This window comes from Brachyhypopomus gauderio, chromosome 14 (genome assembly GCF_052324685.1).
Source record: "Brachyhypopomus gauderio isolate BG-103 chromosome 14, BGAUD_0.2, whole genome shotgun sequence".
Classification (NCBI taxonomy): domain Eukaryota; kingdom Metazoa; phylum Chordata; class Actinopteri; order Gymnotiformes; family Hypopomidae; genus Brachyhypopomus; species Brachyhypopomus gauderio.
Window position 1 is genome coordinate 19313705 of NC_135224.1, and position 26586 is coordinate 19340290.

General features: G+C 46.6%; 2 protein-coding genes across 4 annotated transcripts in view; one reads left to right on the forward strand and one right to left on the reverse strand.

Moving 5' to 3' along the window:
* astn1 (astrotactin 1) overlaps positions 1–7628 on the reverse strand; it is a 197351-nt gene extending 189723 nt beyond the window's left edge. For 2 of the 3 annotated variants that reach the window (XM_076972126.1, XM_076972124.1), the window contains exon 1: positions 6817–7627. In XM_076972126.1, coding sequence (XP_076828241.1) covers positions 6817–7099 — 283 coding nt within the window. In that variant the 5' untranslated portion in view covers positions 7100–7627. Of the gene's footprint in view, positions 1–6816 lie in introns of all 3 variants that reach the window. The other variant, XM_076972125.1, reaches the window with a different exon arrangement.
* A 6221-nt stretch (positions 7629–13849) lies between these two features.
* Positions 13850–26586, forward strand: part of brinp2 (bone morphogenetic protein/retinoic acid inducible neural-specific 2) — a 93972-nt gene continuing 81235 nt past the window's right edge. The window contains exon 1 of the mRNA XM_076972127.1: positions 13850–14574. The gene's annotated coding sequence lies outside the window, so the exon portion shown is untranslated. The remainder of the gene's footprint in view (positions 14575–26586) is intronic.

The following is a 26586-nucleotide window of genomic DNA, read 5'->3' on the forward strand; positions in this document are numbered from 1 at the left end:
AGTACTGATGCATATTCTCACCTTGCAGTTTCACTACATATAAAAAAAACCCTGACACAAAAAAATGGGGCCAAGTTATGGGATTCTAACAAAACTCTCAGCTTAATGTGGGCCAGAATTAATGAGGGAGTTAGAAAAGCCCAGGTGTGACGAAGATTCCTTTAAAACATTTCTGGTATCGTAAAGCATCGCAGTGAACAACCTGAAAAACGTGAATCAAAGCATTTTAAATTGCTAGCAAAGTCTGGAAGGTGAAGATTGAAATGCCCCATATTGGACCAGGACAGAAGTTCAGCACTATCTGTCTATTCTATCAGTCTTATTTGTGTATACAGGCCTACAAGGCTGGGAGCGGAGTCTGTGTCCACGAGAACAGCTCACACAGAGCACGTTTTCGTCTGAGATGACTAGAAAGAGGTCTGTGAAAATAACGTATGCGTTAAGCCATCCCAGCTTTCAACAGGACATCACGTTTGCTTGTCTTGTCCAGGAGCAGCAGTTCAGCACAGAAATGAGTGAATCCCATCCAGAAGAGTCCTATTGTCCGCCCCTGAAGTGTCTCCCACGGAAGCGGACGGAAGCGGAGGAGGTTAGACTCCATCTGAATGGAAAAGTTCAGAGTGCTTCTGAGCACGAGCAACGACGCAGCCCGCAGGAGGAACGAGAGAAACGCAGAAGATTCAGAGAACGAGAGAAATGGGACGAACTTTCTCAAACGGTTAGAGGAGGGACAGCGTGTCCCCGATCTGGAGCTGAACAGGACACCTCCCGTTACACCACATCTGGGTGTCTGTCAGACATTCTAAGCAAGTCTCCCTCAATCGTGGGAACGTCCTGGCCAGCCATGTTATGCATCACTGTGTCTCCAGTGGTGCAGAAGTGTCCTATTACCACACACTCCAGCAGCGGAATCTGATCTGGGGCTTCACCAGGTCTCCGCAGAACGAGTCGACATCAAGCTTTTAAATCCTTGGCAAGAAGCAGACATGTCGGATTTATCATGTATCATAACATCTGAGCTGGACGTCACATTCAGTCCTTTACTCTTCGATCTCCACAGATTCATATGTGGATCTTTGTAACCCCAGTTTGGAAAAAATCAATCATTACAACAATAGATAAAAAATAAATAACATAAAGGTGCATTTTTCCCTGTAGCCAATATTATTATATAAATATCAATGACTTAGTAAAAGTTTAACAGTCTTTGCTTTTAAATTTCACATCAGACGAGCTCTCATTCAGGAATGACACTTCATCTGCAGCAGGGTATTGTGATTGGAGGATCTCTCTGTGACAGTCTCACACTCCAGCATTGTGATTGGAGGATTGTGCCTCTCTGTGACAGTCCCACACTCCAGCATTGTGAATGGTGGATTGTGCCTCTCTGTGACAGTCCCACACTCCAGCATTGTGATTGGTGGATTGTGCCTCTCTGTGAAGGTTCTTTTTTCCAGCATTGTGATTGGAGGATCGAGCCTCTTTGCAAAGGTGCTAGACATGAGCACGTTGCTACTTTCGACACAGTCCAAAGCTTCCGTGGCTTCTTGGCAGCCCGTGTAAGCGTGGCTGTGTGGGGGAGGGGCGGCGGGGTCAAGAGGTGGAGGAGTGTGATATTGAGGAGGTGATGCACTCTGGCTTGTAAAGCAATTGGAGAGAAATCCACTCGGCTGGAGGGCTTGGGGGGAGTGGACAGGCGAGAGCTTCCATTACAGGAGCTCCTAATGCTGGTGCAGGCCTCTCTGTCTCCGTCATCCCCCCACACTCACGGAGACGTTTTCCACAGACACCTCACTCTTGACATCAGAGATCAATACCTTTGCAGTGAATGCTTTGATCATCTCTGTCTCACGAGATGCTCCGTGTGAACTCCGAGTTTCTCCCTGTTTCCAAAGAGCATAGCAAAAATTTACCGAAACTGACTGCCCAACTGGGTCGGTGTCTGGAAGAATGACTGAAATGCTGTGACTACCTGCTGGATGAAGCCAACAATGTCTAATGTGTAAAACCTCAGTAAAATTCAAATCAAAGCACAGACCATGTGTCTTCTGCTTAGACATGTAAGACTAAATGATGATATTTGTATATTAAAAAGCAAGAATGGGGGGTGGGGGGGGGGGCTGATTCTGCTGGGGGGGGGGGGTGCTGATCCTGTCGGCGTCATCAGCCCATGGTTCTGTCTGCAGGCTGCAGCTTGAGGAGCAGCAGACATTAGCGCGGTGGCCTGTCGGTGAGACACCCTGCAGTGAGACAGCGGGAGTAGAACACGCTCACGTTTCCCCTTCCTGTGGATGCACCTGGTCAGACCCCACGTGCACGTGCATACAAACATGAGCCGGAGCTGTGCACGTGCCCCGCATGTGGCTGGAATCTCCAAGCTTCCCACCTGACCTCCTCTGCCCCCAGCTGAGAACATCTTCTCCTGCCCCTGGGGGCAACTCTTACAGCTGATGGTGGAGCATCTCAAACAGGGGTGTGGTGTTTATCGCCCCCGGCCCTGAGATTTTAGGCACTGCTGTGATTATGTTTGGAACAATCGGAACGCTGCCTGCCGTGCCATGAAAAGCCTTCTGGAGCTCAGTGAGATACAGGACATGTCTCAGCGAGACACAGGATATGTCTCAGCGAGACACAGGACATGTCAGGGATGTGCTGTAGAGGTGTGGTTGTCAGGGCGTCACCGAGCAGCGGGGCACATAGGACGACCCGAAGGCCTTAAGAGTGTCACTTTAATACCACACAAAGACGAAGAACAACCGAAGCTAACAAGAACATCTGAGGGACAAAAAAATTGCATTTCTGGTTCATAGTGAAGATGCAGAAAGAAGGAGGAGGGTCCCCTGCCCACTGTAATTACCGCGGAGACCATTGCTGTGACAACTGCGGCTGATCACTTCTGCATGAGCTGGAGCTGGACGTTCCTCACATGTTCTCCAGATGTTGCTGTGCTTTTTTGCTTTTTTTTTTGGGGGGGGGGGGGTGTTGCTGTAGAAACGTCACCCCTCTTTAAGGCATCATCCCAGCACCGGCTCCTGTTCCTATGGCAACAGCTCTCTACCATGCAGTTCCTCTCTCTCTCTCTCCCTCTGCCCCTTTCTCTCTCTCTCTCTCTTTTTCTCTCTCTCCCTCGCTCTCCCCAGCCTTGACAAACGAACTCAGTCATCCTGGGCTGTAAAAGCCAGGACTGTCGTTGAGAGAAAGGGGGGGGGGGGGGGGGGGTTTGGAGGCACAAGGCTGTTCCATCACGCGTCTGTTAAATCACTGGGGCTGTGACAGTAATGTAGACAGAGATGTAAAAAGAAGAGACATCCATTACACACGTTCATGTTGGTGAAGTGGATTAAAATTTTATTCTGAAAAATTTCCATACCAAAATGTAGCTAAGTAACTATGGTGGAACTCTCCAACCTGTCTCTGAGTGTGTGTGTGTGTGTGTGTGTGTGTGTGTGTGTGTTGTGTGTGTGTGTGTGTGTGTGTGTGTGTGTGTGTGTGTGTGTGTGTGTGTGTGTGCGTGTGAGCACATGTTAATGTGAGTGTGCACAAATACACACTTGTGCCTTTGTGTGTTTGTGTGTGTGTTGACTGCTGAACCAATTACTCTAATGTACCTAATTAAAAATAGCTTGTTCAAATACTTGTGGCTGCTCTGTAAACACTACATTAATAACGGCAGAACAAGGCAGCAGAGAGGAGACAAGAAGTGCCACCACCTGGGGCAACATCCATCTCCCTGACTTAAAATGACCCTCCCCTTTAATGGCCAATCCATCTTGGTCATTATAGTCAATCCAAAGCATGCGATTTGCCACTACAGTAGACGTGTTGGATTCAAGACCAAGTCCAGCTTTCTGGTGCAGGAGGTGTGGTGGTTAAAATTATGGACCAACATGCCTACAAATACAACTGGAAATGAACTACGAAGGTCAAAACTATTCCAACACACAAAAACCGCTGTGCTGGGGATGTTCATGGCCATGTAGCACCAGACCAGAACCAGAACTGCACCAGAGCAGCACCAGAACCAGAACCAGAACTGCACCAGAGCAGAGATGTCTTTGCATGTTCCCATTCTGAGTGGTTTATTTAAGCTGATCCATTACATTAGCATACACAAACATAGACACGCATGTGTTTTTTTTTTTTTTACAGCGTTCTCTCAGTCTTCGATCCAGACCTGACAGCTCCTGCAAAGTGGCCTGGTCTGTGTGCAGCTGCATCCCTGCAAGGTCTTTTCAGGTAAGACGCTGGGCGAGCAGGAGCCGTTGATCAATGCTAACCACAACCCACGCGCTCCAACGCCCTGCACACCAGCACAGACAGTGCAATGCAGTGGAGTGCCTGCTTGCCATAGTCTTCGCATTAAAGCAAACGCATCTTAAAAAACAGCTTAACCAGTTTAAAAACAGCTTAAGCACAGTTTAAAAACAGCTTAATCATGTTTAAGTGAGAAGGGCATTGGAAAACGGTGCCAAAATCCCTCAGTTTCACAAGAAAGGAACAGAAAAAAATTAAGTCATACAGGCACACAAATAACCTGCACACGTCAACACTACAGCCACTGTAGATAAAAATAACACTTTATAGTTTATAAACACTCATGACTCAAACAAATATAATTTAATATTTGAGCTAAAGAAACTCTGAACTGCAGTAATGACCCAGGCAGGGTTTGTCCTGGACTGATTGAGATGTTGAAATGCTGCAGTACTGATGTATGTGATGGGAATACCAGCCACACCACACAGGGTTAACAAAATAAGGGCTTAGATACATGCTGATGCTATTATTTTTACTTCTGGGATTTCTTGTCATAAATATTCAGGTGCTCATGCATGCCGATATCACTGAAAGTGCTCACATCATAACTGCAGTCCTGTGCAGTCTGGGGCCCAGTGTGCAGTCTGGGGTGCAGTGTGCAGTCTGGGGCCCCGTGTGCAGTCTGGGGCCCCGTGTGCAGTCTGGGGCCGCGTGTGCAGTCTGGGGCCCCGTGTGTAGTCTGGGGCCGCGTGTGCAGTCTGGGGCCCCGTGTGCAGTCTGGGGCCCCGTGTGCAGTCTGGGGCCGCGTGTGCAGTCTGTGGCCGCGTGTGCAGTCTGGGCCACGTGTGCTGTTAGCAGGGCTTTAGGGAAGGGCTTTTCAAATCATTACTTGTAACATCAAACTTTTCAGGTTTAATAATAAATTACTTTCATCAGCTCACTCTTTTGGCGTGTCCTTATGATTCAATGATTCAGCAACATGATTTTGAAAAAACTACAAACACAGCCAATGAATCATGATGTATGAATTAAAACACTGGTTATAAAACATAATGTATTTACACAAGCATAGCATAAGATCATGACGTATGTATTGCGGTACATTGTATGAGGTGTTAAAGTATAAATCTAAGCTTCTCCATCATCTGGTTTTCTAGTTTTGTCTGTTTTTGTACACTGTAAAAACACCCAGCAGTTACGTACTAACCACCCAAAGCTGGTATTCAAGAAAACACTTTAAAACACACCATAGTAAAGAAACCCTAAACACTGAGCATCATCAATAATGCCACTTAAAATATATCGGACTTTTACACTAAATGAGTTCCAGATAGATTTACCAAAACAGCAGACAACTATGCAAAACACTGTCCCAAATGTTTTTATTTATTCTTTTATTTTCAGAAATTGTGATACGAATAACAACTTTGTCCTTGTCATGGCAGAGTCAAGCAAACTAGTCAGGCCCAACACATCGTCACAGACTCTCAGGAAGCGACTACACAAGCACAATCGGCACTTTTTTTTTTACACATCTGCCCTTGTAATGACTATCTGCAATTACTTATATAGCGGCACATTATCCAAAGACGTTTTCGTTTTGCATCACTGTGTGGACGGCAGGCAGGAAATCAGCACCATGGACAGCGGCCAAAGTCTTTCAAGTGGGCCTCGGCGCTCCATAGACCGAATAAGGGCAGCAACGAATTAACTACTGACAGGCTTCTTTATAAAATATAACTTAATCGCACATAGCACTGGCATTTATTACGATAAATTCATTCAAACCCAGGAGCTGTAAAGAATCGAGGTTTTACGAGCAATATGCGTAGTGTGTGTAGATGTAATTTCCAAAAACAGACTTTTATAACTCCACAATTCACTGGGCATTCTGACACGTTTAGCGTTATTGTTAAACGATAATACAGAATGAGTGGTTTCAATGAACGATGCCCAAAGAGGGCTTGGTTTGATCAACACTAAATATATCATGTTGACTTTTAAGTTTGTGTAAAAGTAGAAATACGTTGTCATCGCTTTATTATGTCGTGCTATAAGGCGCGTGCTCGTTATTACCCGTTTGCTGTAGTTTTATTCTGATTTAACAAGCCATGCACGCTGAACACCACTTTTTCTGTGAAGGTAAACACAAAGTCACTCAAACTCAGCAGTAGCTTACGAATAAACAGGTGAAGCGTTGTCACTCATCCACTATATGACGGAAGACAAGAAATAAGCATAATTAACGGTATCTCAGAGTGTAAAGCAGAAAAAGACGGACACCCTAGACTACCTCGGTTCCTAATACAACATCTATGTTTTAGGAACCACGTCTGTGCACCATGCTGACATCCACGGCTCTGTGGGCTGGTTACATATAAGCAGGGCCTGTGGGACCGTTAATGTTATCAGCTATCATTTAACAACAATGCAGCTACAGAATCAGAACCTGCAGCTGGAGAGAAGGCCCAGGTTTGATACACGCATCAGTACCGGACGCTAGGAGCACCGCACCGAGCTTTCATGCCGCATCTGTATATTTTAAACGAACACACGTACCCAGCACGAAGTAGGGAAGCTCCGTGTTTTCCAGGTCGTCCACGACGACGATGTCGCCGGGAAAATCGTTCCTGACGGAGAACAGCAGCTTGGGTTCGGAGGCCGACGGGCTGTGCATGATGCTCAAGTCGTTCTCTCTCAAAAACGGCAGCGCGGACACGGTCACGCTCTTCATCTTGCACTCCAGGTCTTGAGACTGGTCCTCGTCGCCGTTCAGACACCGAATATCGCTCAGCACCAGCGTCCAGATAACGCCGATCAGCGCGCGCGAACGTGGACCCATGATGTCCGTGACCGGTTCCGAAGCCGCGTCTGTATCCGAGGCAGCTGCAGCCGGGGACGCGCTGGATGCGGGAGGGAGACCGAGCGAGCTGAATGCGCTGGCAAAGCACAAATTTCCGGGATTGCGGTCAGAGTCCAAACGAACGACGATTCGATTCCAGTTTGGTCGATTTCGTGTCAAAACATCACTGCTGGTGCTAAACCGGGTTTAGAGATCACGGCGGCGGAGTCGGAGCATCGCAGCATCGCTCTTATTGTGCCGGTCCAACATCCAGCTATTTGAACAGATTTCTCTTCTAGGTTTGGGCATCCATTGCTAAGTGTGCCATTGCACGCAGAGGATTTGCCTGCCCAAAATAGGCCTATACGATGTGAATTTTATTCTGCCCACAGTTTATCACTTCATAATATTCATATGGTGTTTAAAAAAAAATAAAAGTCAATGTATTTCAATGATGTGGCAAAATCTTGCTCCTATGGCTAAATGGCCGTTGTGTTTCTGCAAGCTCTTAGAATGAGTGCAAACTCAATATTGTTGCAAAATAAATGCGATAAAATACCTAAATAATCTAAGCAATCTGTTTGCTGAACGTTATATAAAAGGATAAAGCGTGAGGGTAGAATGTGTGAAATAGTCGGAGGGAGGGGGGTTTAATCTAAACTGAAGAGCCACAGCCGAGACTGTCTGGTTTATCTGTGAATATGGGATCACGGGCGGAAGCGTCTTTCAGAACCACCGCAGGTGCCGGACGAGGAGGGGATCCGACCCGGTGATCGCTCTGCGAAATCCTGATCGTCTTCCAGTACTGGAGAAAGGCTTTGGCAAACTGCGAAGCTTTTGTGATAAAGGGACTCGGTACCGTTGCGACTGTGACCTGCCCCCCCCCCCCCCCCTGACTGAAATCTGATGAGAGAGTTTCCACACGTTTAAAGTTCTGTTACGTTTTCAGGCGGTGTTCGTGGAGTTGTTGTTCGCAAGTGGTTTGAACGTCTTTCCCAAAGAGGGATGTGATGATTGTGTGTGATAAATTGTTCTTCGGAGTGTTTATCCTACCCTCTTTTTAATTTAAACTTCAATGGAAAGTACTGATTGCAGTGTAAAGGTTAAAATGAAGTTGCCACACATAAATATATTTTTAAGGAATAAAGAATCAAGGATTTTTTAACCAGGCTGTCAGACGTTTTTAAAAACGTTTTCCAGTGTATTATTAGGCTCTTTTACAGAACCTACACTAGTCTGGGAGAGGAAGCCTGGATCTGGCTGTGTGAGGCTCTTACACCTTCCAGAACCAAGATTTGGTTTAACAAACCCAACGAAAGAGGGGACTGGAGTAGTCACAGCTGCCATAAAGAACCGCTGAGTATGGACCTGATCAGCAGGGCTATGACTCACCTAAGCACTATTCAGCCCAGGTGTGTCCACGTCAGAACCTGCTCGTTACCAGAACCCACTGGTTTGTTGAGATTATTGCTCACTCTTCTGGATATGTCGAATGCTGAAGACCAAACCCAGATCCTGATTTTAGCTGCAGAAGTAGAGTATCTATCGTCTACGCAAACACTCCACACACTTACCACACACCCCTCACACTCCACATTCTCCACACACTCCACACACTCCACATACTCCACACACCCAACACACTCCAAACACCCCACACACTCCACATACTCCAGACACCCCACATACTCCACACACTCCAGACACCCCACACACTCTAGACACCCCACACACTCCAGACACCCCACACACTCCACTCCACACTCCATCTGCAGTGACAGGAACACAAGCAGCTGCTGGGGCTCAGACACACAACATCCCACAGAAAGACGTCCAGACTGGAGAGGTGACGTGGGAAGGTCCCGAGAAAATGTTGTTTGGGTTGGGTGTTGTTTACTCTATCACTGACTGTCTCGTACGTACAGCGGATGCTTGTATAGTGAAGGAAATGTTCATTTTGCAAACACAGAGGGTGGTGCAGTACTTCAACTGATATTGAAGAAAGGCAGGAAGTAAACAAGTCAATAAATAAACAACAACAAAAACAAACAAGGTTAACACAAGTTCGAAGTGACTCATAATATGACTGATTATCAGTAAATACAGCAAAGGAGTTTTTAGTTTCAAAATCTGCAAATCATAATGTCACATTACTCAAAAAAAATTTATTATTATTGTGTTACAAATACATAAAGACCTTTAAATAAATGGGAATGTGTACATTTGACACAAGTAAACAATTCCTACTTCCACTAGACTAAAAAACTCTGAATCAAACACCCAGTCAGTCCTGTAACTATCAGTCAGAATCATTCAGTAACTTAATAATTCATAATTACTCGCCACTCAGCAGAACTCTTATTGTGTTTATACTGCAGTCGCATAAACACTTTTACTGTTGCAGATGGGCTAAATAACACACAGCACTGTGTTGCACTGTGTGTGATGGTAGAAACAGCTCTGCTCTATATACTGATGGGGCTTATGGGATGTGTTTAGAAGCTGAATCAAAGAAGCACAGTCATTATGCAGGTACCACAGAGAGAGGCGCTGACAGGGATGATAAACATGACTGCTTACCTGCCGCTAGGAAGCCCCGTGGATTTAGGGACAATATGCATAAGAAGATTTTAGTAGCATTTCCTCCTCCACTACTGGATATTTATTTGCTTTTAGTTTTAACCTACAGAGTCCACATTGCCTTATGCCATCAATTTAAAAGAAAAGCTTTTAGAAATAGGTATTATACAATTATTAAAGCACCAGAATATGTTTTAGGTTTTAGTGCATTTTCTCGGTGCACAAATGTGCTTTTTTGCAGATTCCCGATGGAAGAGCTTTTCATTCGAGATCTGCAACAAAGCATTACAGCCAATCTGCGTTTCTGAGAAATTCACTCAGTGTGTTGATGTATTACCTGTGATGCTGTTACACCAGAATTTCAGGTCTCATACGTCTAGGTCTACCAAAAATAAACACACTCACACACACACACACAGACGAACACACACACAGACGAACACACACACACACACACACACACACACACACACACACACACACACACACACACACACACACACACACACACACACACACACACACACACACACACACACACACACATAGTTGACATCTCCTTGGTAGCCCTTAACAATGCCCTCCCTCAGTTTGAATCATTCTGCAAATTGCTGTTTACCATTTATAATTAAAAGTTTGATCAAAGTTAAAGAGTCCACAGAGTTGTGAAAATGTTAATGCATAATGAGAGACCTCGTCTTTATTTGGGTTCTCTCTCACACAAATGACTAACATCTTCACTCTGAATAAGAACATTCTCCGAGGTGTTGTTTTAGGCAGGCACGTCTCCTACCACATGCACTTAAAATACACACACACACACACACACACACACACACACACACACGCACACACACACACACACACACTTCAGTTTCACTTAAAGCAAGGAGCTTCTACAAGGCAATTCTGCAGGCTTCCTCCCTCTCAAATGCAGTGTTGAATGCACCATCTGTTAAACGTGGACACAGCAAATGCACCGACCAGCCCTTAGAGAGACGAACACAAGGTTGAAGAAGAACACAGAGACTGTTGCTACCCCAGTGAAATCCAGTGTTACTCTAAAGCAAACTTTCCTAATCAAAGTTAAATGACTGTGGCCATTAAGGTTATTGACATGACAGTGCTTATTAGACACAGAGCTGAAATTAGAGCTGATTATCCCATTCATAATTAATACATATGAATAATTAATACAATATTAATAAATTAATAAATAAGTGTCTACTGTCTAAGTAGAATGTATGAGCTAAATATAAACCTTCTCAAGTGAGTATGGTGACAGAATCCTTTGCTAAAGGACTGTTAGCCGTCTTACAGAGGCGTGGAGGTAACGCCATGCTAAAGCACGTCTGCTATCTTGGGATGTGCTATCAGAAACCATGTTTCCAGCATACACACATTTATCATCTCAAGGTTGACTTTAAATTCTGTGCTAAAGTAAAATAAACTTCTTCAACGTCCTGGACCAATGAGGCGATCACCTTGAGGTCAGCGGCTGATGTATGTGTGTTGTGTGAGGCAGGCGTAACACACAGCACACCCGGGTCCAGGATTTACCATTTACAATCAACCATGTGCTGAAAATGATAAAGCAGCCTCTAGTGCAATAATCTGGCCATATTGTCACACGATACACTGGAGAACAGCGCAGAATACATTTGCATTATTAATGGACGTCTCCTGCTTTTAAGCTGCATAACAACTTTCATCCATAGGTTCCTTCCAGTTGGATATATTTTTGCAATGTGATGACATTGTTACGTAATGATGAAAAAAAAATGTAAATTAAATTTACTCTCTTCTCTAATAATGTTTCTTTTTTTGGTGTTATGTGCACAATTAGATTATCCCTTCATCCATATTTCAAACTGCACACCGTGTGGATCTAAAATCATTGCAAATCATTTCCCTTACAGCTGGTGGAATATCATCCTGCTAGTCCTGTCACCCGTCACATGTCCAACACATCACATGGGGTTGCAGCATATATATATATATATATATATATATATATATATATATATATATATATATATATATATATATACATATATATATATATATATATATATATATATATATATATATATATATATATATATATATATATATATATATATAAAACAATACAGCATATATATATATATATATATATATATAAATATATATATATATATATATATATATATATATATATATATATATATATATATGTATATATATATATATATATATATATATATATATATATATATAGCATTGTTTTATATATATACATACACAAAGAAATACCTGCTGCAATATTGAACGAATCCAAAGGAAATAATGTCCCACCCGTCGCCCCACACGTCGCTCGGGCGTGAGGATTAAAGATACAATCCACATGGGCTTGAGCGTGAGGATTAAAGATGCAATCCGCTGGCTTGTTATCTCAGTAAGAAGAGAGCGGAGGGGACCCAGGTCCCGCCCGATGGCCAGGTGCTGCCCTCTCGCTCTCTGGAGGGTGCTGTGTCCGAGCGTTTTCTGTGTCAGGCCCACAAGACGGATGGCGCCAGAACCGAACGCCCTCCTTCCCAAGATGAATCACCCGGAACGTCCAGCCAGCCACACACAAATGTGCCACGGTACCGCACGCGAACATCACCGCACCTTGACCTTCTACTTAGGGCTGCGACGAGCCCCTTGGGTACGGCTGCAGCTGCTATAGGAACGCTGGCACACAGAAATGATGGAGCTAGTAGCAGGGGGGGCGGGGGGGGGGGGGCAGGAAACACCCCCCCCCCCCCCCCCCCCCCCCCCCCGAGTCCCACCATCTGTGGCTTATTGGTTGCCATTAAGGTTTCTAATTCGGGGGCCGACTTGGGGATTTGCCAAACGAGGGCCGGAAATGTCATTACCCAGCTCCTGGAGAGAGGTGTCCGGCACCTATTTACATATTTATACACCTTAATTGTCTTTGCTTCACAGCCATGACATTGAGGCTGCCAAACGTCAAGGAGAGCAGAGCACCCATGAACACTGTGTTCCAGGTGTTACATTAGAAGCTAAACTAGCTTGACGACATTATCCTCTGCACCATGGACACACCATTACACTTGAAATAAGAGGAGAATTAATGCGAATTCAGTTGGGAATATCGCAACTGCTCCGTTCACAGTCCTCTATATTCATCGTCTCTTGACTGTACATTCATTTATTTACTGAGCACTGCGCAAAACGTCTCATGAAACAGATTGAAGCCAAGAGGAAATGTAGATGACATTTCTCTTGAAGATAAGATCACTTAAATCTGCTTCTGCGCTCCTACTGGCGCAGTAAACCTTCACGCAATTTCAAAGGATTTTCCCCCGTGCCTCAAAGATACTCCAGGTCGAACATCCGTGGGGTGGATTTACGGGTGCACAATTAATGTTTATTTTTATGCCAACATTGTTTTTTTTTATTTCACACATCCTTACATTTGCTCTGCTCGGTTATTTACATGATGCGCGGAGTATTGGCGATAGCTCGTGGAGTTTACAAATAAAATATTCAGTGCCCCTGGCGCACGTGTGGCGCGAGCGCTTGTTTGTTTGTTTTTCCATCGTGTTCATCCAAAGAAGACGAATGATATGCTGAAAACCTTCCAGCTGAAACCAGGGATGAGCTCGCTGGGATTGTAGATTCAACCACCGTCGAGAACACCGCGCAGCCGATCCAACAATACTTAATCGTCTTAGTAGTCCTAACTTGGTTTAGGAGAAACCCCGTAAAAGAGGGTTATGTTGATATGGGGGGGGGGGGGGGGAGTAGACTGTTTAGATCTACGCAAACAAATGTGACTTTTTCTCATCATTTCATGAAGTTGAAGAAGTCTCAACCTGGAGACTATTCAAGTATAAATTCTGCTTGTCCACAAGTCTGTAGCTGACAAATTTGGCCAAAGCATTAGGAGAAACCCCTTTCTTTAGCCATAACCCCCCCCCCAGGGCTCACCGAGTCTGCTCTGTACCTGCCCAACTCCCAGCCCCCCCCCCCCCCCCCCCCCCCCCCCCCCAGCACTCAAAACTCCACCCCCTCCCCCCCAATCCTCACTGAGAGCTCATCCAATCACTGCGAAGGGGGCGGGGCTGCGAGTCTAGGTCGCTCAGAGCCCGTTGAATAGAAAGAGATGCTGAAAGACTTGGAGTCTCCACCGAGCGCGCGGCTCCGTTCTCCACATCGGACCGTGAGTGCCGATAGAAGCAGGTCAGCCTCCAGTTCGGCGTCCTTACTACACCCATAAAGACACGGAGAGAGGCACCAGCCGGAGGTGGAGGCACCACAGAGCTCCGAGGGGTGGATGATGATGTAGCTCTGCGCGCGGAGAAGGGGGTCACGCTCCGTATGGATTTACGCTCCCCCCCTGTTCGCGTGCGCATCTTTTTCTGCTACACCTAACTGGACCAAAAAGATCTCTCCTGCATCTCGGACGCTGACACACACTCTAGGAGGGCCCCTCGCATACGACTGAAGTCGTCCGATTTCATCCCAAAACTTCTTGTTCCCTTATTTTTGTTTAGTTTCTCCTTTTTTACGCCCTAAAGAACCCCGAGGCAGGCGACCCGAACAGTGCGTGCAGCATCCTTCAACGCGCGTGCGAATTCGCGCGATGCAACGTTCCCGAAAGGATCACTTTCCGTTTGTACACACTCAGGTGACGAGCGGCGGCGCGACACTGGATGGATTACCGTTTCCTCGACTGACCCACGGAGAAGGAGGCTTGTGAGAGTGTGGGAAGACGAGGAAGAGCAGGAGGAGGAGGAGAAGCGCTACATTCCGCCACTGAAGCCGGAACGCGCTCTCATACCCTTACAAGCTGATCGGATACACACAGACCACAGACGTGCGTGCGGTCATCCTTCGCAATCTGGGTATGTTTGCACTTTCTGTCTGCTAAATACGAATATAATATATCATCAGCGTACTAATCACCTAAACACGCAGTGCAGAATATATTATCAGCGTACTAATCTCCTAAACACGCAGTATGGAGTAAATTATCAGTGTTCTATGCAATGCCCAGGACGGGGGAGGCGAAATCTGCACGCATCTTTGAAAGCGTATCCCATAAGTCTCTTTGTCAGACCTGTGCATGGTGCTGTGTGGTCTTCATGCCTTTGACTGCTGTTTTCTACATGGACTACTGACCGGTGGTGTCGGTTCAGCTATGGGCCTTCTAAAAACCAGTCCACATTAAATCAACTTTCAATTGTGCACAGCTAAGACAGTTCTGGCGGTTCACGTGTCAGTGTCCTGTTGTGATTCTGATTCTGTCCTGTTGTGATTCTGATTCTGTCCTGTTGTGATTCTGATTCTGTCCTGTTGTGATTCTGGGGGCAGACTGTGCACTGCCCTGAATCTCTGTATCTCAGAACCCAGAGCCACGGTCTGTCTCTCTTCTGCTGTCCCTTCTGATCCGTGTCAGGCCGGCCAGCCGCGGCTCCCACAGAGCTGAATGTGGATCCCTCTATTAATGCTAATGCATGTGGTGTGTCTGGACGCATTTGTGTTAGGAACGCTGTGGCTGGCGTTCTCCGTATCTCGGGACCGAGACGTTGCTTTTCCCTGGTCTCATGAATAAAGGAGCTCCTCCTGCAGTGATGGCAGCTCCTCACATAAGAGGAGCGTTCCCAACTTCTCCTGCCCCCGACTCTGGGTTGCGGTGTGGAGAACCCGGGGCGGAGCGCGGAAGGCGGGCCGAGGGCGGCAGGGGGGGGGGGGGGGGGGGGGGGACAAGCTTGGCCAGGTGCCTGGGAGCCGCGGGGCAGGACTGAATGATGCGTGGGACAGGGGACAGGGGGACAGGGGACAGGGCCTCCTCTCTTCTCCTCCCCCCTGGCTGGCAGGTGACACAGACCCGTAGGCAGCCCAGCGTGGTGGGAGGGGCTAAAGCGGGCGTCAGGAAGACTTTATTGTTTCACACGTGCATATTAATCCGCTTTTCTCCCGCCGCCTGTGACAAGAGACAGACTGACATTTCAATCCAGGGGAGGGGGCTCGTAGCACTACTCCCATCCTCCACAAAATATCCTGCAGCTTCTTTATCCGCCAGTGGAAGTCTGCTCACTGCTCCCTCCCTCCCTCTCTCTCTCTCTCTCTCTCTCTCTCTCTCTGTTTCTAAGATTAAACAGTTGGTTTGGGTATGATTTCCTTTAGAAAGGTTTTCCTGGTGAAGTGTTTTCTTTGGCTTACCTCAGGCTGTGTCTCTGTGTGTCTCACTCTGCCGAGCTGAACGGGCGCTCACGTCAGCCCCGGGCAGAGTTAAAGAAGGACCCAGACCACAAGCGGCTTTGGCCACACAAAGCTGAACCCTGAGACCATGTGGTTTGGGAAGAGTAAGTGCAAAGGAAGAACTGAGGTCTGGTGCTGAAAATCTGTAAGCTGATCAGAGATCTGCTTTGCCTTTCAAAGTCTAATTAATATAATTAAACACTCATGGATTAGCTGGCCCTAGATCAGTACTCGTAATCCGAGAGCCTTTATACATGAACATTCATTCTAGTGTAGCTGCACTTCCCTTCTTTTCCTATAGAGGGAGTATGGCACAAGTTGTGGCGCATGTATACCACAGGGCAGAGTGTTACTGGCAGGTCCTTTCAGAAACACACAGGGCTGCCTGAACCACTGATAGGGCCACGTCCAGGATGAGATGGTCAGACGTTGACCTGTTTGGGCATCAGACGTCGTGCTGAGCGGCACACATCACCCTGGGCTACACAACATGTGTGCCTTTCCTGTACTGAAGGACATTCTGGTGATGGCTGTAATGTGTGTGTGTGTGTGTGTGTGTGTGTGTGTGTGTGTGTGTGTGTGTGTGTGTGTGTGTGTGTGTGTGTGAGTGTGGGTGTGTTTGCAGTTTTTTTCATTGTGAAAGCATGAATGAAATATCGATCAGTTCATGTTGAGCTCACCAGTGCTCATGGAAGACTGAGAACAGCAGAGCCAAGCAGCTGTTTTACTGAGTTACACACTGGATATATAATATCACTGTGGAAGCGTGTCTATCTGATAAGCAAACACCTAATACAGCAGATAGAAAAGTGAAACTGCACCGGCTCCATCTGCTGGAATAATATCAGGCACTTTACTTATTTTTCCTTTGTTATCAGCAGAATCCTCTTGCCTTGTGCCACTGTGGCACTTTGATAATACCCCACACTTCCCGTTAGCCACTTCATTTGTGCCCGAGTGACTCTGGGTCACTGATCAAATCTCTGTAAGAGGCGATTGTAGCTTTGCTGAGCCTGAACGCACGTGCCTGGAGGATCTCGCCCCAGATGGCAGCCACTGGCATCGGGAAACCTTAGATAATGCATAACAAGCACAAACAGAATCAGCATGTGTGTACAGTGGAGAGGGCTTCACATACATCAGTGTGTAAAATATTCATCTTCCAAATGTGCAGTTTGTTAAGGACAATAATGGGACTCGGGGATCCCATTATTGTCCAACTGTTCACACAGAAAATCAGCAATGCTGAGGGATCTGCTGGGGGATCTGTTGAGGGATCTGCTAGGTGATCTGCTGGGGGGATCTGTTGAGGGATCTACTGGGGGTCTGCTGGGGGATCTGTTGAAGGGTTTGTTGGAGATCTGCTGAGGAATCTGTTGAGGGATTTACTGGGGATCTGCTGGGGGATCTGCTGGGGATCTGCTTGGGAACTGTTGCCCCTCATCCTGGGTGTTTACGGGAGGTACTTCTCACATGTAATCGCTTGGAAAACACAAGTATTACATGTGCAGAGAGAAAAAGAGAGCGAGAGCTTCTTAAATATGAAAACAGGTCATAAAAAATCTAACATTTTCAATTAATACCAAATTAAATGTTACACTTTTCCAAGATCTAAGCACAGCCCTTCCCCTGTGAAGTCCATTTCAGAAGCATCCAGTGGATTCTAAACATATCATCAAAACGAGCACATACACCACCGAGTTTTATTTCTACCACAAACACCATTTCCACTTACTTTAGAGAAACTAATTGAGATGAATCTATATAGACTGTTTGTGTTAGAATCAAATTACTGAGCAGGATGCGTAAATGAAGGGTTCTGTGTTGGTTATGGTATAGTGTATTAAGTCATTCATTAGATAAGCTTGAGTAGCCTACAATCTAATTTAAGGGGGATTCCTGCTCCCTTAATAGAGGGGACTCTTAATTTAAATGGATTGGGTAATTCCCTGTCCAAGGCTGAGTAAACGCACTGTAATAAAAAGACACATCAATTATGCTCTCACTCCAGATATGACACCGATCTCCTCCGAGAGGACACGTTCTCTGTGAGGCCATTTTTCTCTGTCTTAACACTCCCTTTTCAACTTTGCCACCAATTTCTGTGATAACTGTGCAGTTCAAACAGGTACCTGGAGTCACAAACTCACGTGCGGTCAGTGGCAGTGACTGCTGGTCTCTGGAAGTGTCTCAGCTCAGCCATTAGCCGTGTGGACAATCAGAGCCCTCTTTGCTTGTGCTAGAAAACAACCTGTCACTTTGCTGTAGAGCGGTAATCGCTGACACACATCTCCGCCCCGGAGTACAGAGCCGGCGTGCGTGAGAAACGTACAGTCAGCTGTTTCCCGCCACTGGTGCGCCGGTGCGGTCCGTTACATCTCAGTCCGTCACCTTCCAATATTCTCTGGTTGATTGCGGAATGCCCCGGAATGCCCCAGAACTCTCCGGAACATCCCAGAACACCCCAGAACATTCTGGAACATAGGGGCACTGTCACGGGAACCTCCTCTGAGGGGTGGTGACTAAGCAGGGTTCAGCAGACTGCTTCACAAACAGAGAACAATCACAGGAGGACGCTCCAACCATCGACAGCAACGAGGTACTATTGCTGGATCTTAATTGGCTGCTGCTAATTGGTGACTGTGTGCTGGGCAGAGTTCACAGACCTCAAGCTGTAGGCAATTATGCCGTGTGACAGGCTCAGATATCACACTACTGTTACCTAGCCTAGCCTAGCCTGCTGGAGACACCAGTTACATCAGGCCCCTGACTTATATGTAGGCAAAAACACACACACACACACACACACACACACAGAAACACGCACACATACACGCAGAGAAACACACACACACACACACACACACATGCAAAGAAACACAAACGTCCACACACACACACACACACACACACACACACACACACACACACACACACACACACACACACACACACACACACACACACACACACACACACAGTGTCTTACATAATAAACTATTCGGTGCATAATAGCGCACAGTACAAAGCTAATATAATTAGCTTTACCATGGTGGCCAATTAATTGCATAAGGTCAAAAAATTTGCATTGATGTGATTCTTATCTGTGTCAAAACTGTCTCACCAAGGATATAATATTTGACACTACACAGAGCTTTATTACAGCTGTTTCTAATGATAAGCAGCACAAAGGGCCACAGCTGGACTACCCTCCTGAGTACAATTAAGGCTCCATTTACACCTTCCTTTAAATCGTAATGCATATCTTGCTCTGTTATCGGGACCGGGGCGAACTCGCGTGCTAATCGAACGTGTAAATGTGCTGGCCGCACCCTGCGGTCAGAACGATCAGCCCGACCGCCTCCGGGGGGAGCGCGCCTCGGTTCTTATCGTATCGTGCGGTTGTAAACACGGCCCGTGCTGCGGGTTCGTACGAGGGAGACGGGAAGCGCCCACCCACATGGCACCTTCATCTGCAGATCTTATGCTAGGAGAGTATTTGAACACGAAATTCACAGTCGCCGCATCCCCGTGGCATCATTTAGAACCTCTACAAACACACTTCACAGTTACAATTAGCTCATACTATGCCAGTCAGGACAATATGAGATTGTTCATCTATACTTAAACCGTTATTAATATATTTCCTGACAGCAGGATAGGAAGTAAAACCTAAGAGTGTTTGGGCTGACTGCCATAGTTTCGTTTAGTTCAGCTGCCTGCACCTACACGTTTGCGTGCGTGCGAGCGTGCGTGTGTAAAGCGAGATCTCATTGCGATGCTCACCACGGGGACGTGAGAGAAAGGGCAGGTGTAAACACGAGGTGAGGGAGGACGTTCATTATCCACGTCGTGATGCGCAGATACAGATCGTATGCTAATGCATCGGATCAAAGGGCCACGAACGCGTGGGCGTCCATTATCTACCCCCCCCCCCCCCCCCCCCCCCTCCATCCTATAAGAGAAAAACACACAATTTGTTAGCCATAATGGTTGTAGCACGCGAGATCTATGACTATCCATGACAGTATGGATGAATCTGTGGGGAGAGGCTGATGTGTTACCCAACGTGGCCTCTATGTAACCCCCCCTCTCCATGACGAAGAAGAGGGGTTGCTGGGTAACCACAACTGGCCAGAGGTGGGGATCACTGAGTCAGGAGGCCCTGCCCTTTCTGTCCGACACTCTGACACACATGGTCCATTGATAACCTCGTCCTGATCTCTCTGAACATGACTACTGGATAATTCCCCCCGTAACCAGTCACCCATGAGATAGGGAAGCATTTGGGCAAATTACACACGTATGATTCCACAGTGACGGGACGTGGTTGACCCACGTATGATTCCACAGTGACGGGACGTGGTTGACCCACGTGTGATTCCACAGTGACGGGACGTGGTTGACCCACGTGTGATTCCACAGTGACGGGATGTGTTTGACCCACGTGTGATTCCACAGTGACGGGACGTGGTTGACCCACGTGTGATTCCACAGTAATGAGACGTGTTCAGTGCACTGCAGTGGCTCCACAGAGATGTGTGTGCGGAATGTTGACATCGCGTAAATCATCGTGTCTTCATCTTTCAGAGAGATGATGAATTGCCATTTTGTGACTAGTCGCTAGCCAGTGGCGTGCCTGCTTTAAAAACATGATATTGAAATAATCGGAAATTAATTGAAAAATGTAATTGCAAGTAATTATTACGGGGTAAGAAATAACAGTAAATCATTAAAAGACTAATTTTGTTTTAATGAGACGAGTACTTGTGGGATTAAACGGAAACCTTCTGAAATAAATTGCTGACTCAGTTTGAAATTCTCAACCCCTTCTACTCTGAAGACCTTACAGTAGAGTAGCTGGTCCAATTAGCAATTCCACAGTCAAGTCTGTTTGTGAAGCAGGTTAGAGAAAGGGCACCACGACAGGTACATTATGTCCTATAGCTTCAGATTCCTGTTCGACGACACACGGGAGGTCCAGAAATGTCATGGCTTGCCTTACTTGTTATGTCCTTTGTGTTACTTAATTTAATATTCATATATATTCATATTTAATGTTGTGACCTCCGGTTTCATTTTAAAAGCAAAGGTCAATTGATTGGCTACAAATTAATTTAAAGGATTTGACATTTGTTTCATTTATGTGAAATAGAGCTAATTAGTCCCCTGAGTTCTGCATGTTTCACGGTGCTGTTTGCTGTTTTCTGGAGTGGATAATACCTGTTTTCCTGGGTCGTGTGGGCAGCTCGTGTGATGTGTCACAAATGGGAAACGGGTCTGCTGAACCCTGCTGTCGTATCAAGCCCGTAAGGAAAGTTCTCGCTTTCTTAGATGCATATCATGTATGGAGCACCACACTGTGCATGAATCAATTCGATCCTCCCTTACACAGCAATGACTGTAGCAATGCTCCGTCCTTGAAGTCCTGCTCGAGGACATTCCAGACTACTGCAGAGTTCGTTTAATATGGGCATACGTTTAGTGAAAAGCACCTCCCGATATAACCTTCCCGACACCTCAAGTTCTTCCAGAGCCCACGTGACCTTTCTGCGGGCTGTTATCAGACCCGCACGTCCCGTTTGGGCTGTAATCAGACCCGCGTGTCCCGATTGGGCTGCAGATGGCCATCGCAAGTTGTTCTCTTATCGGTCGCATCCTTCACAAAGCGGAGTTCCGTACGACGAAGGCCGCGCGTGAGATTAGCGGTCGGCAGCTTCGGAAACACCGCGTATAGATCAGATGCCCTTCAGCCTAGACATGTACAGCACAACTCTGCTTCTCTGTTGACAAAATCGTCCTCTTGCAGGATACATTCCACACGAAGGCACATGGCTGCCTGGGTTAGTTTCAGAGCACACTAGCCCCCCGTGCCCATTCTGTTTTAGACATTATAAATGTGTCCTGTGATGAAATCCACCTGAAATCCACCTGTATTCAAGACTAGGCAAAAAAACTTTATGACCCAGATCACCCCAGGCGTCGTCTGTGAGGGGAGGTGGAGCAGGAGAAATCAGATGCTCCTCGGCCGCTTAGAAGCTTGTAGTCACGTCCCTGCGTCTGAGCACCTGGATTTGCGAACGCGTTTGCGCTCACCCGAGGTTGCGGTCGATGGCGGTGGACGCTGGTTGTGGACTCGTGGACCTGAGTGAGACGCTCGGGCAGCAGTGATTGGTATGTGATGTCCGTGACGTGTGACGTTTAGATGGAGGGGTATGTGATGCCCGTGACGTGTGACGTTTTGATACCCCTTCTTCTGTTTGTCACACGGACAAATCCCCCACTCACTACGTGAACGTGTGTTTTTTCTTTGTGGCCCGAGGGTTGTAAAGACTGCCTCTGTGCGTGAGACTTGGCCAAACGACTCCGAGTTCCTTGGAGTTCCTCGGCTGCTGTGAGCAAAAGGCGAGCGTGTGTAGAAGCTTCCGGGCGCTGTCACGCCGTACACCTCCATGAAGGAGGCTCAGCCACAGTCTTCTAATTGCCTTGGGAACCGTATGTTGGCTAAACAGGTGTTGTGGGTCTGGGAGACACACCTGAAGCCACAGATGAACCACAACAATAAATATGAGTGTGTTTTTACACAATATGCCTTTTATACAGCCGACCTAATTCCACATCAGGACGATTCACATTCATTTCAGGTATTTCAGGACCTGGGACCTGCGCAGGTGAGATTTTAAACACGGGTAAAGGTCACAGCATCAGGTGAGATTAGTGGAGAGTGACAGGTCAGATCACACGTCTCCTGCAGACAAGCGGAAACACAATAGCTCGTCCTTCTGTTATTAACGTGAGTAGTAACACTCTACTTCCTCGTCTGTGGGTGATGGTGTAACTGCTTGTGTGGGCTGGTCGTGGAGCTGACTGGAGCGGCTTTTATCAGAATCAAACGCGTTTTGCCACGACGTTCAGGAACACAGCTGATGCCGGACTCCGTGTCGAATCCGATGCGTGTCCAGGACACGTGTTCAGAAACACAGCCGGTCCGTTCACACGTGGTGACACTTCCACTTTCTGAAAAGCGACTGCGGCTCTCGGCAACGGAATAAATGAGACACGCAGAGAATTCATATGAAACCACCTCTAGCAACATTGCCGTAATCCTCATACACTACAATGCCGGTGTTAAATACCGGTGTTAATTGGATCCATACAGAGAACTCCTCAGGTTAGGCGCTCCAGCGGTGCCCAGGGCCTTAACCTGAACCAATCACGTCTGTCAGCCACGGCGCGTCCTCACCTTTCATGAATTTGCAGAATGTGCTGAAATAAAGTGTGAGCACGCAGACCTTGAACCAGACAGAATGAAGAGCTTTAAGTGCTGTGGGCATGAAAAAAAAGATCATTCGGTGGATGTTGGTCTGTTTGGCCTTAAAGGAATGTTGGTTCTTTTGTAGACATGGCAACCTGGTCTCAGCCAGTTTCTTTTCATCACTTTATGAAGTCCACTGGCAAAAAAAAACACACTGGAGTATGTATGCATGGAGGGGGTGCACCGGGGTGCACGTGTGGTCCAGCAGCGGGCTGCTAAAGTTACGGGGGTTGCTGGAGTTACGGGTGTTACGGGGGTTGTGAGGGTTACGGGGGTTACAGGGTAACGAGGGTTACAGGGGTCACAGGGATTACGGGGGTTGCCACTTGCCCCACACCTCCATCCTTTTTACGGCTCAACTCGCCGTGTTCAAACCCAGCTCACCGCCTCCCCGTCAAAGCTCCCCCAGCTGCAGCGTCCGTCAGACCCCACGTTAGCGGCGCCAGTGGCTTTAGAGCACAGAGGCACAGGAGAGCCTGACGGAGTGGACCGCTATTGAGTTATGGACTTCCTCTGTGCTTCAGGGCGCTCAGTTGCCAGACTCATTCTTCAGGCCACACCCCCCATCCCCCATCATGCTCCCTGTTCTCTGGTGCGGTTTGCCTGCTACAGCCGTTGTGTCTTCGCCTGTTTAATTAAGGGCTCCACACCCAGCTCACTGTTCCAACCTTCAGCCGGGTGCCGTCTGTTTTCCTGCAGTGGGTTGGCCAAGCCAAGCAGCAAAGCAGTTTTCCTGTCAGAAAGGATTGTGTGTGTGTGTGTGTGTGTGTATGTGTGTGTGTGTGTGTGTGTGTGTGTGTGTGTGTGTGTGTGTGTGTGTGTGTGTGTGTTGTGTGTGTGTGAATGAAACTCAAAAATTGCAATTTTATGAATCAAATTCAAAGCTCAGTTTTACAGTCCTTTAACGTGACTGCATTTCTTGTCTTATTAATGCTCAGAAGAACAATTCTCATTATCTCATTTGGAGATCATTATATCATTGATCACACATTCGGTTTGTATCTCGTGTGGCGATATGCTGATAGGTTGACAGATGTTCTACTTTGTGTGCATACTTTTGACAGTTTGAGATCTTCACTCGAGAACTTACCTTTGCTTCCCAGAGCTCCACAGCCTCTCGCAGCGTTTAAACCTAAAACTCACTGCAGTGGTAATGGCATACTGGAAGTCTAGCTTCTGAATAGTAAAAATAGCATGAAAGTTAATATGTAAATTGTACGTCACAACATGAACATTGTAAAGATGTAAATTAGGATTCATAAATGCAATATAAGGATTTTACTTGGAAATTTTAGATTACAATTACACTTGCAGATTTATGAATCTAATTATGGAGTTGCAGATTGTAAAATTATGACCTCAGTGCTGCATTAACCTAACGAATGATTACGATAGGTAAAAATAACTCCATAATTTGCTTCCCTCTTCTGGTGCTTGTAATCTTTTTGTCTGTGTATGCATAAATAGAGAAGTTCAGTGTGTGGGAAGAGTTTAGCAGGGGTGGCGTGACTGAGTCAGGAGAGTCTGGAGTGATGGTGTGGGTTGATCTCAGCTCCTCGGGAGAGTGGCCGGTGGTGTTGGCTTGGTCTGACCATTGGCAGTGAGGCTACCACCATGCTGAGAAGACTGGGAATCTCCACCGAGTGTGAACATCAACAGTCTGAATGAGTGTCAGAAAGTGGGGTCTCTCCACCTCCCCAGACCCCACCACCCACGCCTCTACACCTCTACGCCTCTCTACAACACCACAACACCAACGGCTGTCAGTGCCACCTAATAACCTGTCAGATTTTGAGAAATGGTCCTCACTCAACTTTAAGGAACTTTTTTCATGATTGTGAATAATGTTGTAAGAACCCAGACTCAAGGCTTTGTATGTGTCTACATTGCAAATCGCACGCACACACACACACACACACACACACACACACACACACACACACACACACACACACACACACACACACACATAATATAGGTTTGTTGAACATGACAAATTGCAAAATACCAGTCCACTTAACAGGTTCAAACTCGTCAGCAAAGTTCTGTAGAACCAGCGAGGTGATGTAAATGGGAGCAAGCGTGTGGTTTGGGTGGAGACGGGCGGTGGAGCTGGGACCACACACTACTGATATGGGCCCGAGTCAGTCAGACAGGACTGTTGACAGGCCCTCCTCGGGCTTGTCCCGCATCTTGAGAAGGTCCTGACGTTCAGTGATGAAGCTTCTGCCATTCTCATACCAGATGTGTCATGTTTGCTTGACAAAGTCTCTAAATCAGAATCCAATTTACCCCCAACACAAGTTGACGAACTCTATAATACCTTAGAAGGGCATACAGACTTTGAACACCCTAGGAGTTTTTATGCATAATTTAAAATTGTTATGCAAATGTGAGTCAAATATAACTGATGCTCTTATGTGTTGTTTCTACGGATGTGAGTTGTGCCCACTTTACGGTCTACATGAATATCCTGAATGGCTCCTGAAACGAACATTGATATTTAACCAAGTCAAGTAATAGAGACCAACGATACTCGTGAGATGCTCTAATGTGCCATATCTTTACTGAGCAAATGGTTTAAACACTCAAGATCACTGAAGTAAACATGTGTGTGTATCGAGGATGACGGTCCCTGGAAGATGATAAGACAGGTGCAGTTATTTACAGCCCCAACAGAACAATCTTTGGAGTCCAGAACTCGACCCCATACGTTGAGGGCAACTCCACAGAACAGCCAGGGTGCTGTAGCCATACAGCGAGGTCTACTAGTTACCGAATAAGACGGGTCGCTGTCTGTATCCCCATCACTCACCTTAACAAGAACACCGGTTCTGTAAAGACATCTGTTGTCTAGCTGATTTTATCTGTTCTTACGGCTCATAGTTTATCATAGATTATGCAGACATTATGATGCCATATTTCTTTTCTTTTAATTAAATGTGACGTGTTAGCCCCATATGTGTGTCTTAGGAACATTTAAATATATTCAGCATAACTTGAAACAGTCATATACTGTTTGGAAGAGGCATTGGTGGGTCAAAACCGTCTCCACGAGCCGTGGAGGACAGAGAAGTGGAGCAGGACATCAAATACATTATTCGAGACAATGTAATGTGTGTATTGTCATGCGTTTCAGAAATACAGAAGGTATCGGTCCGTTTTCGTTTGTATCGTTTACAGAACATGGTCGGGCACAGACGGCACAGACGTTAGCATCGTGTGCGGCCGCCTCTGTGTGTTCCCGGAGCCGTGACCTGATTAGCATGCAAACAGCTACGGCAGGCATGGAGGGACATCTCTAGCGGCGTGTCACTGCTTTCCACCATGGGCAGCC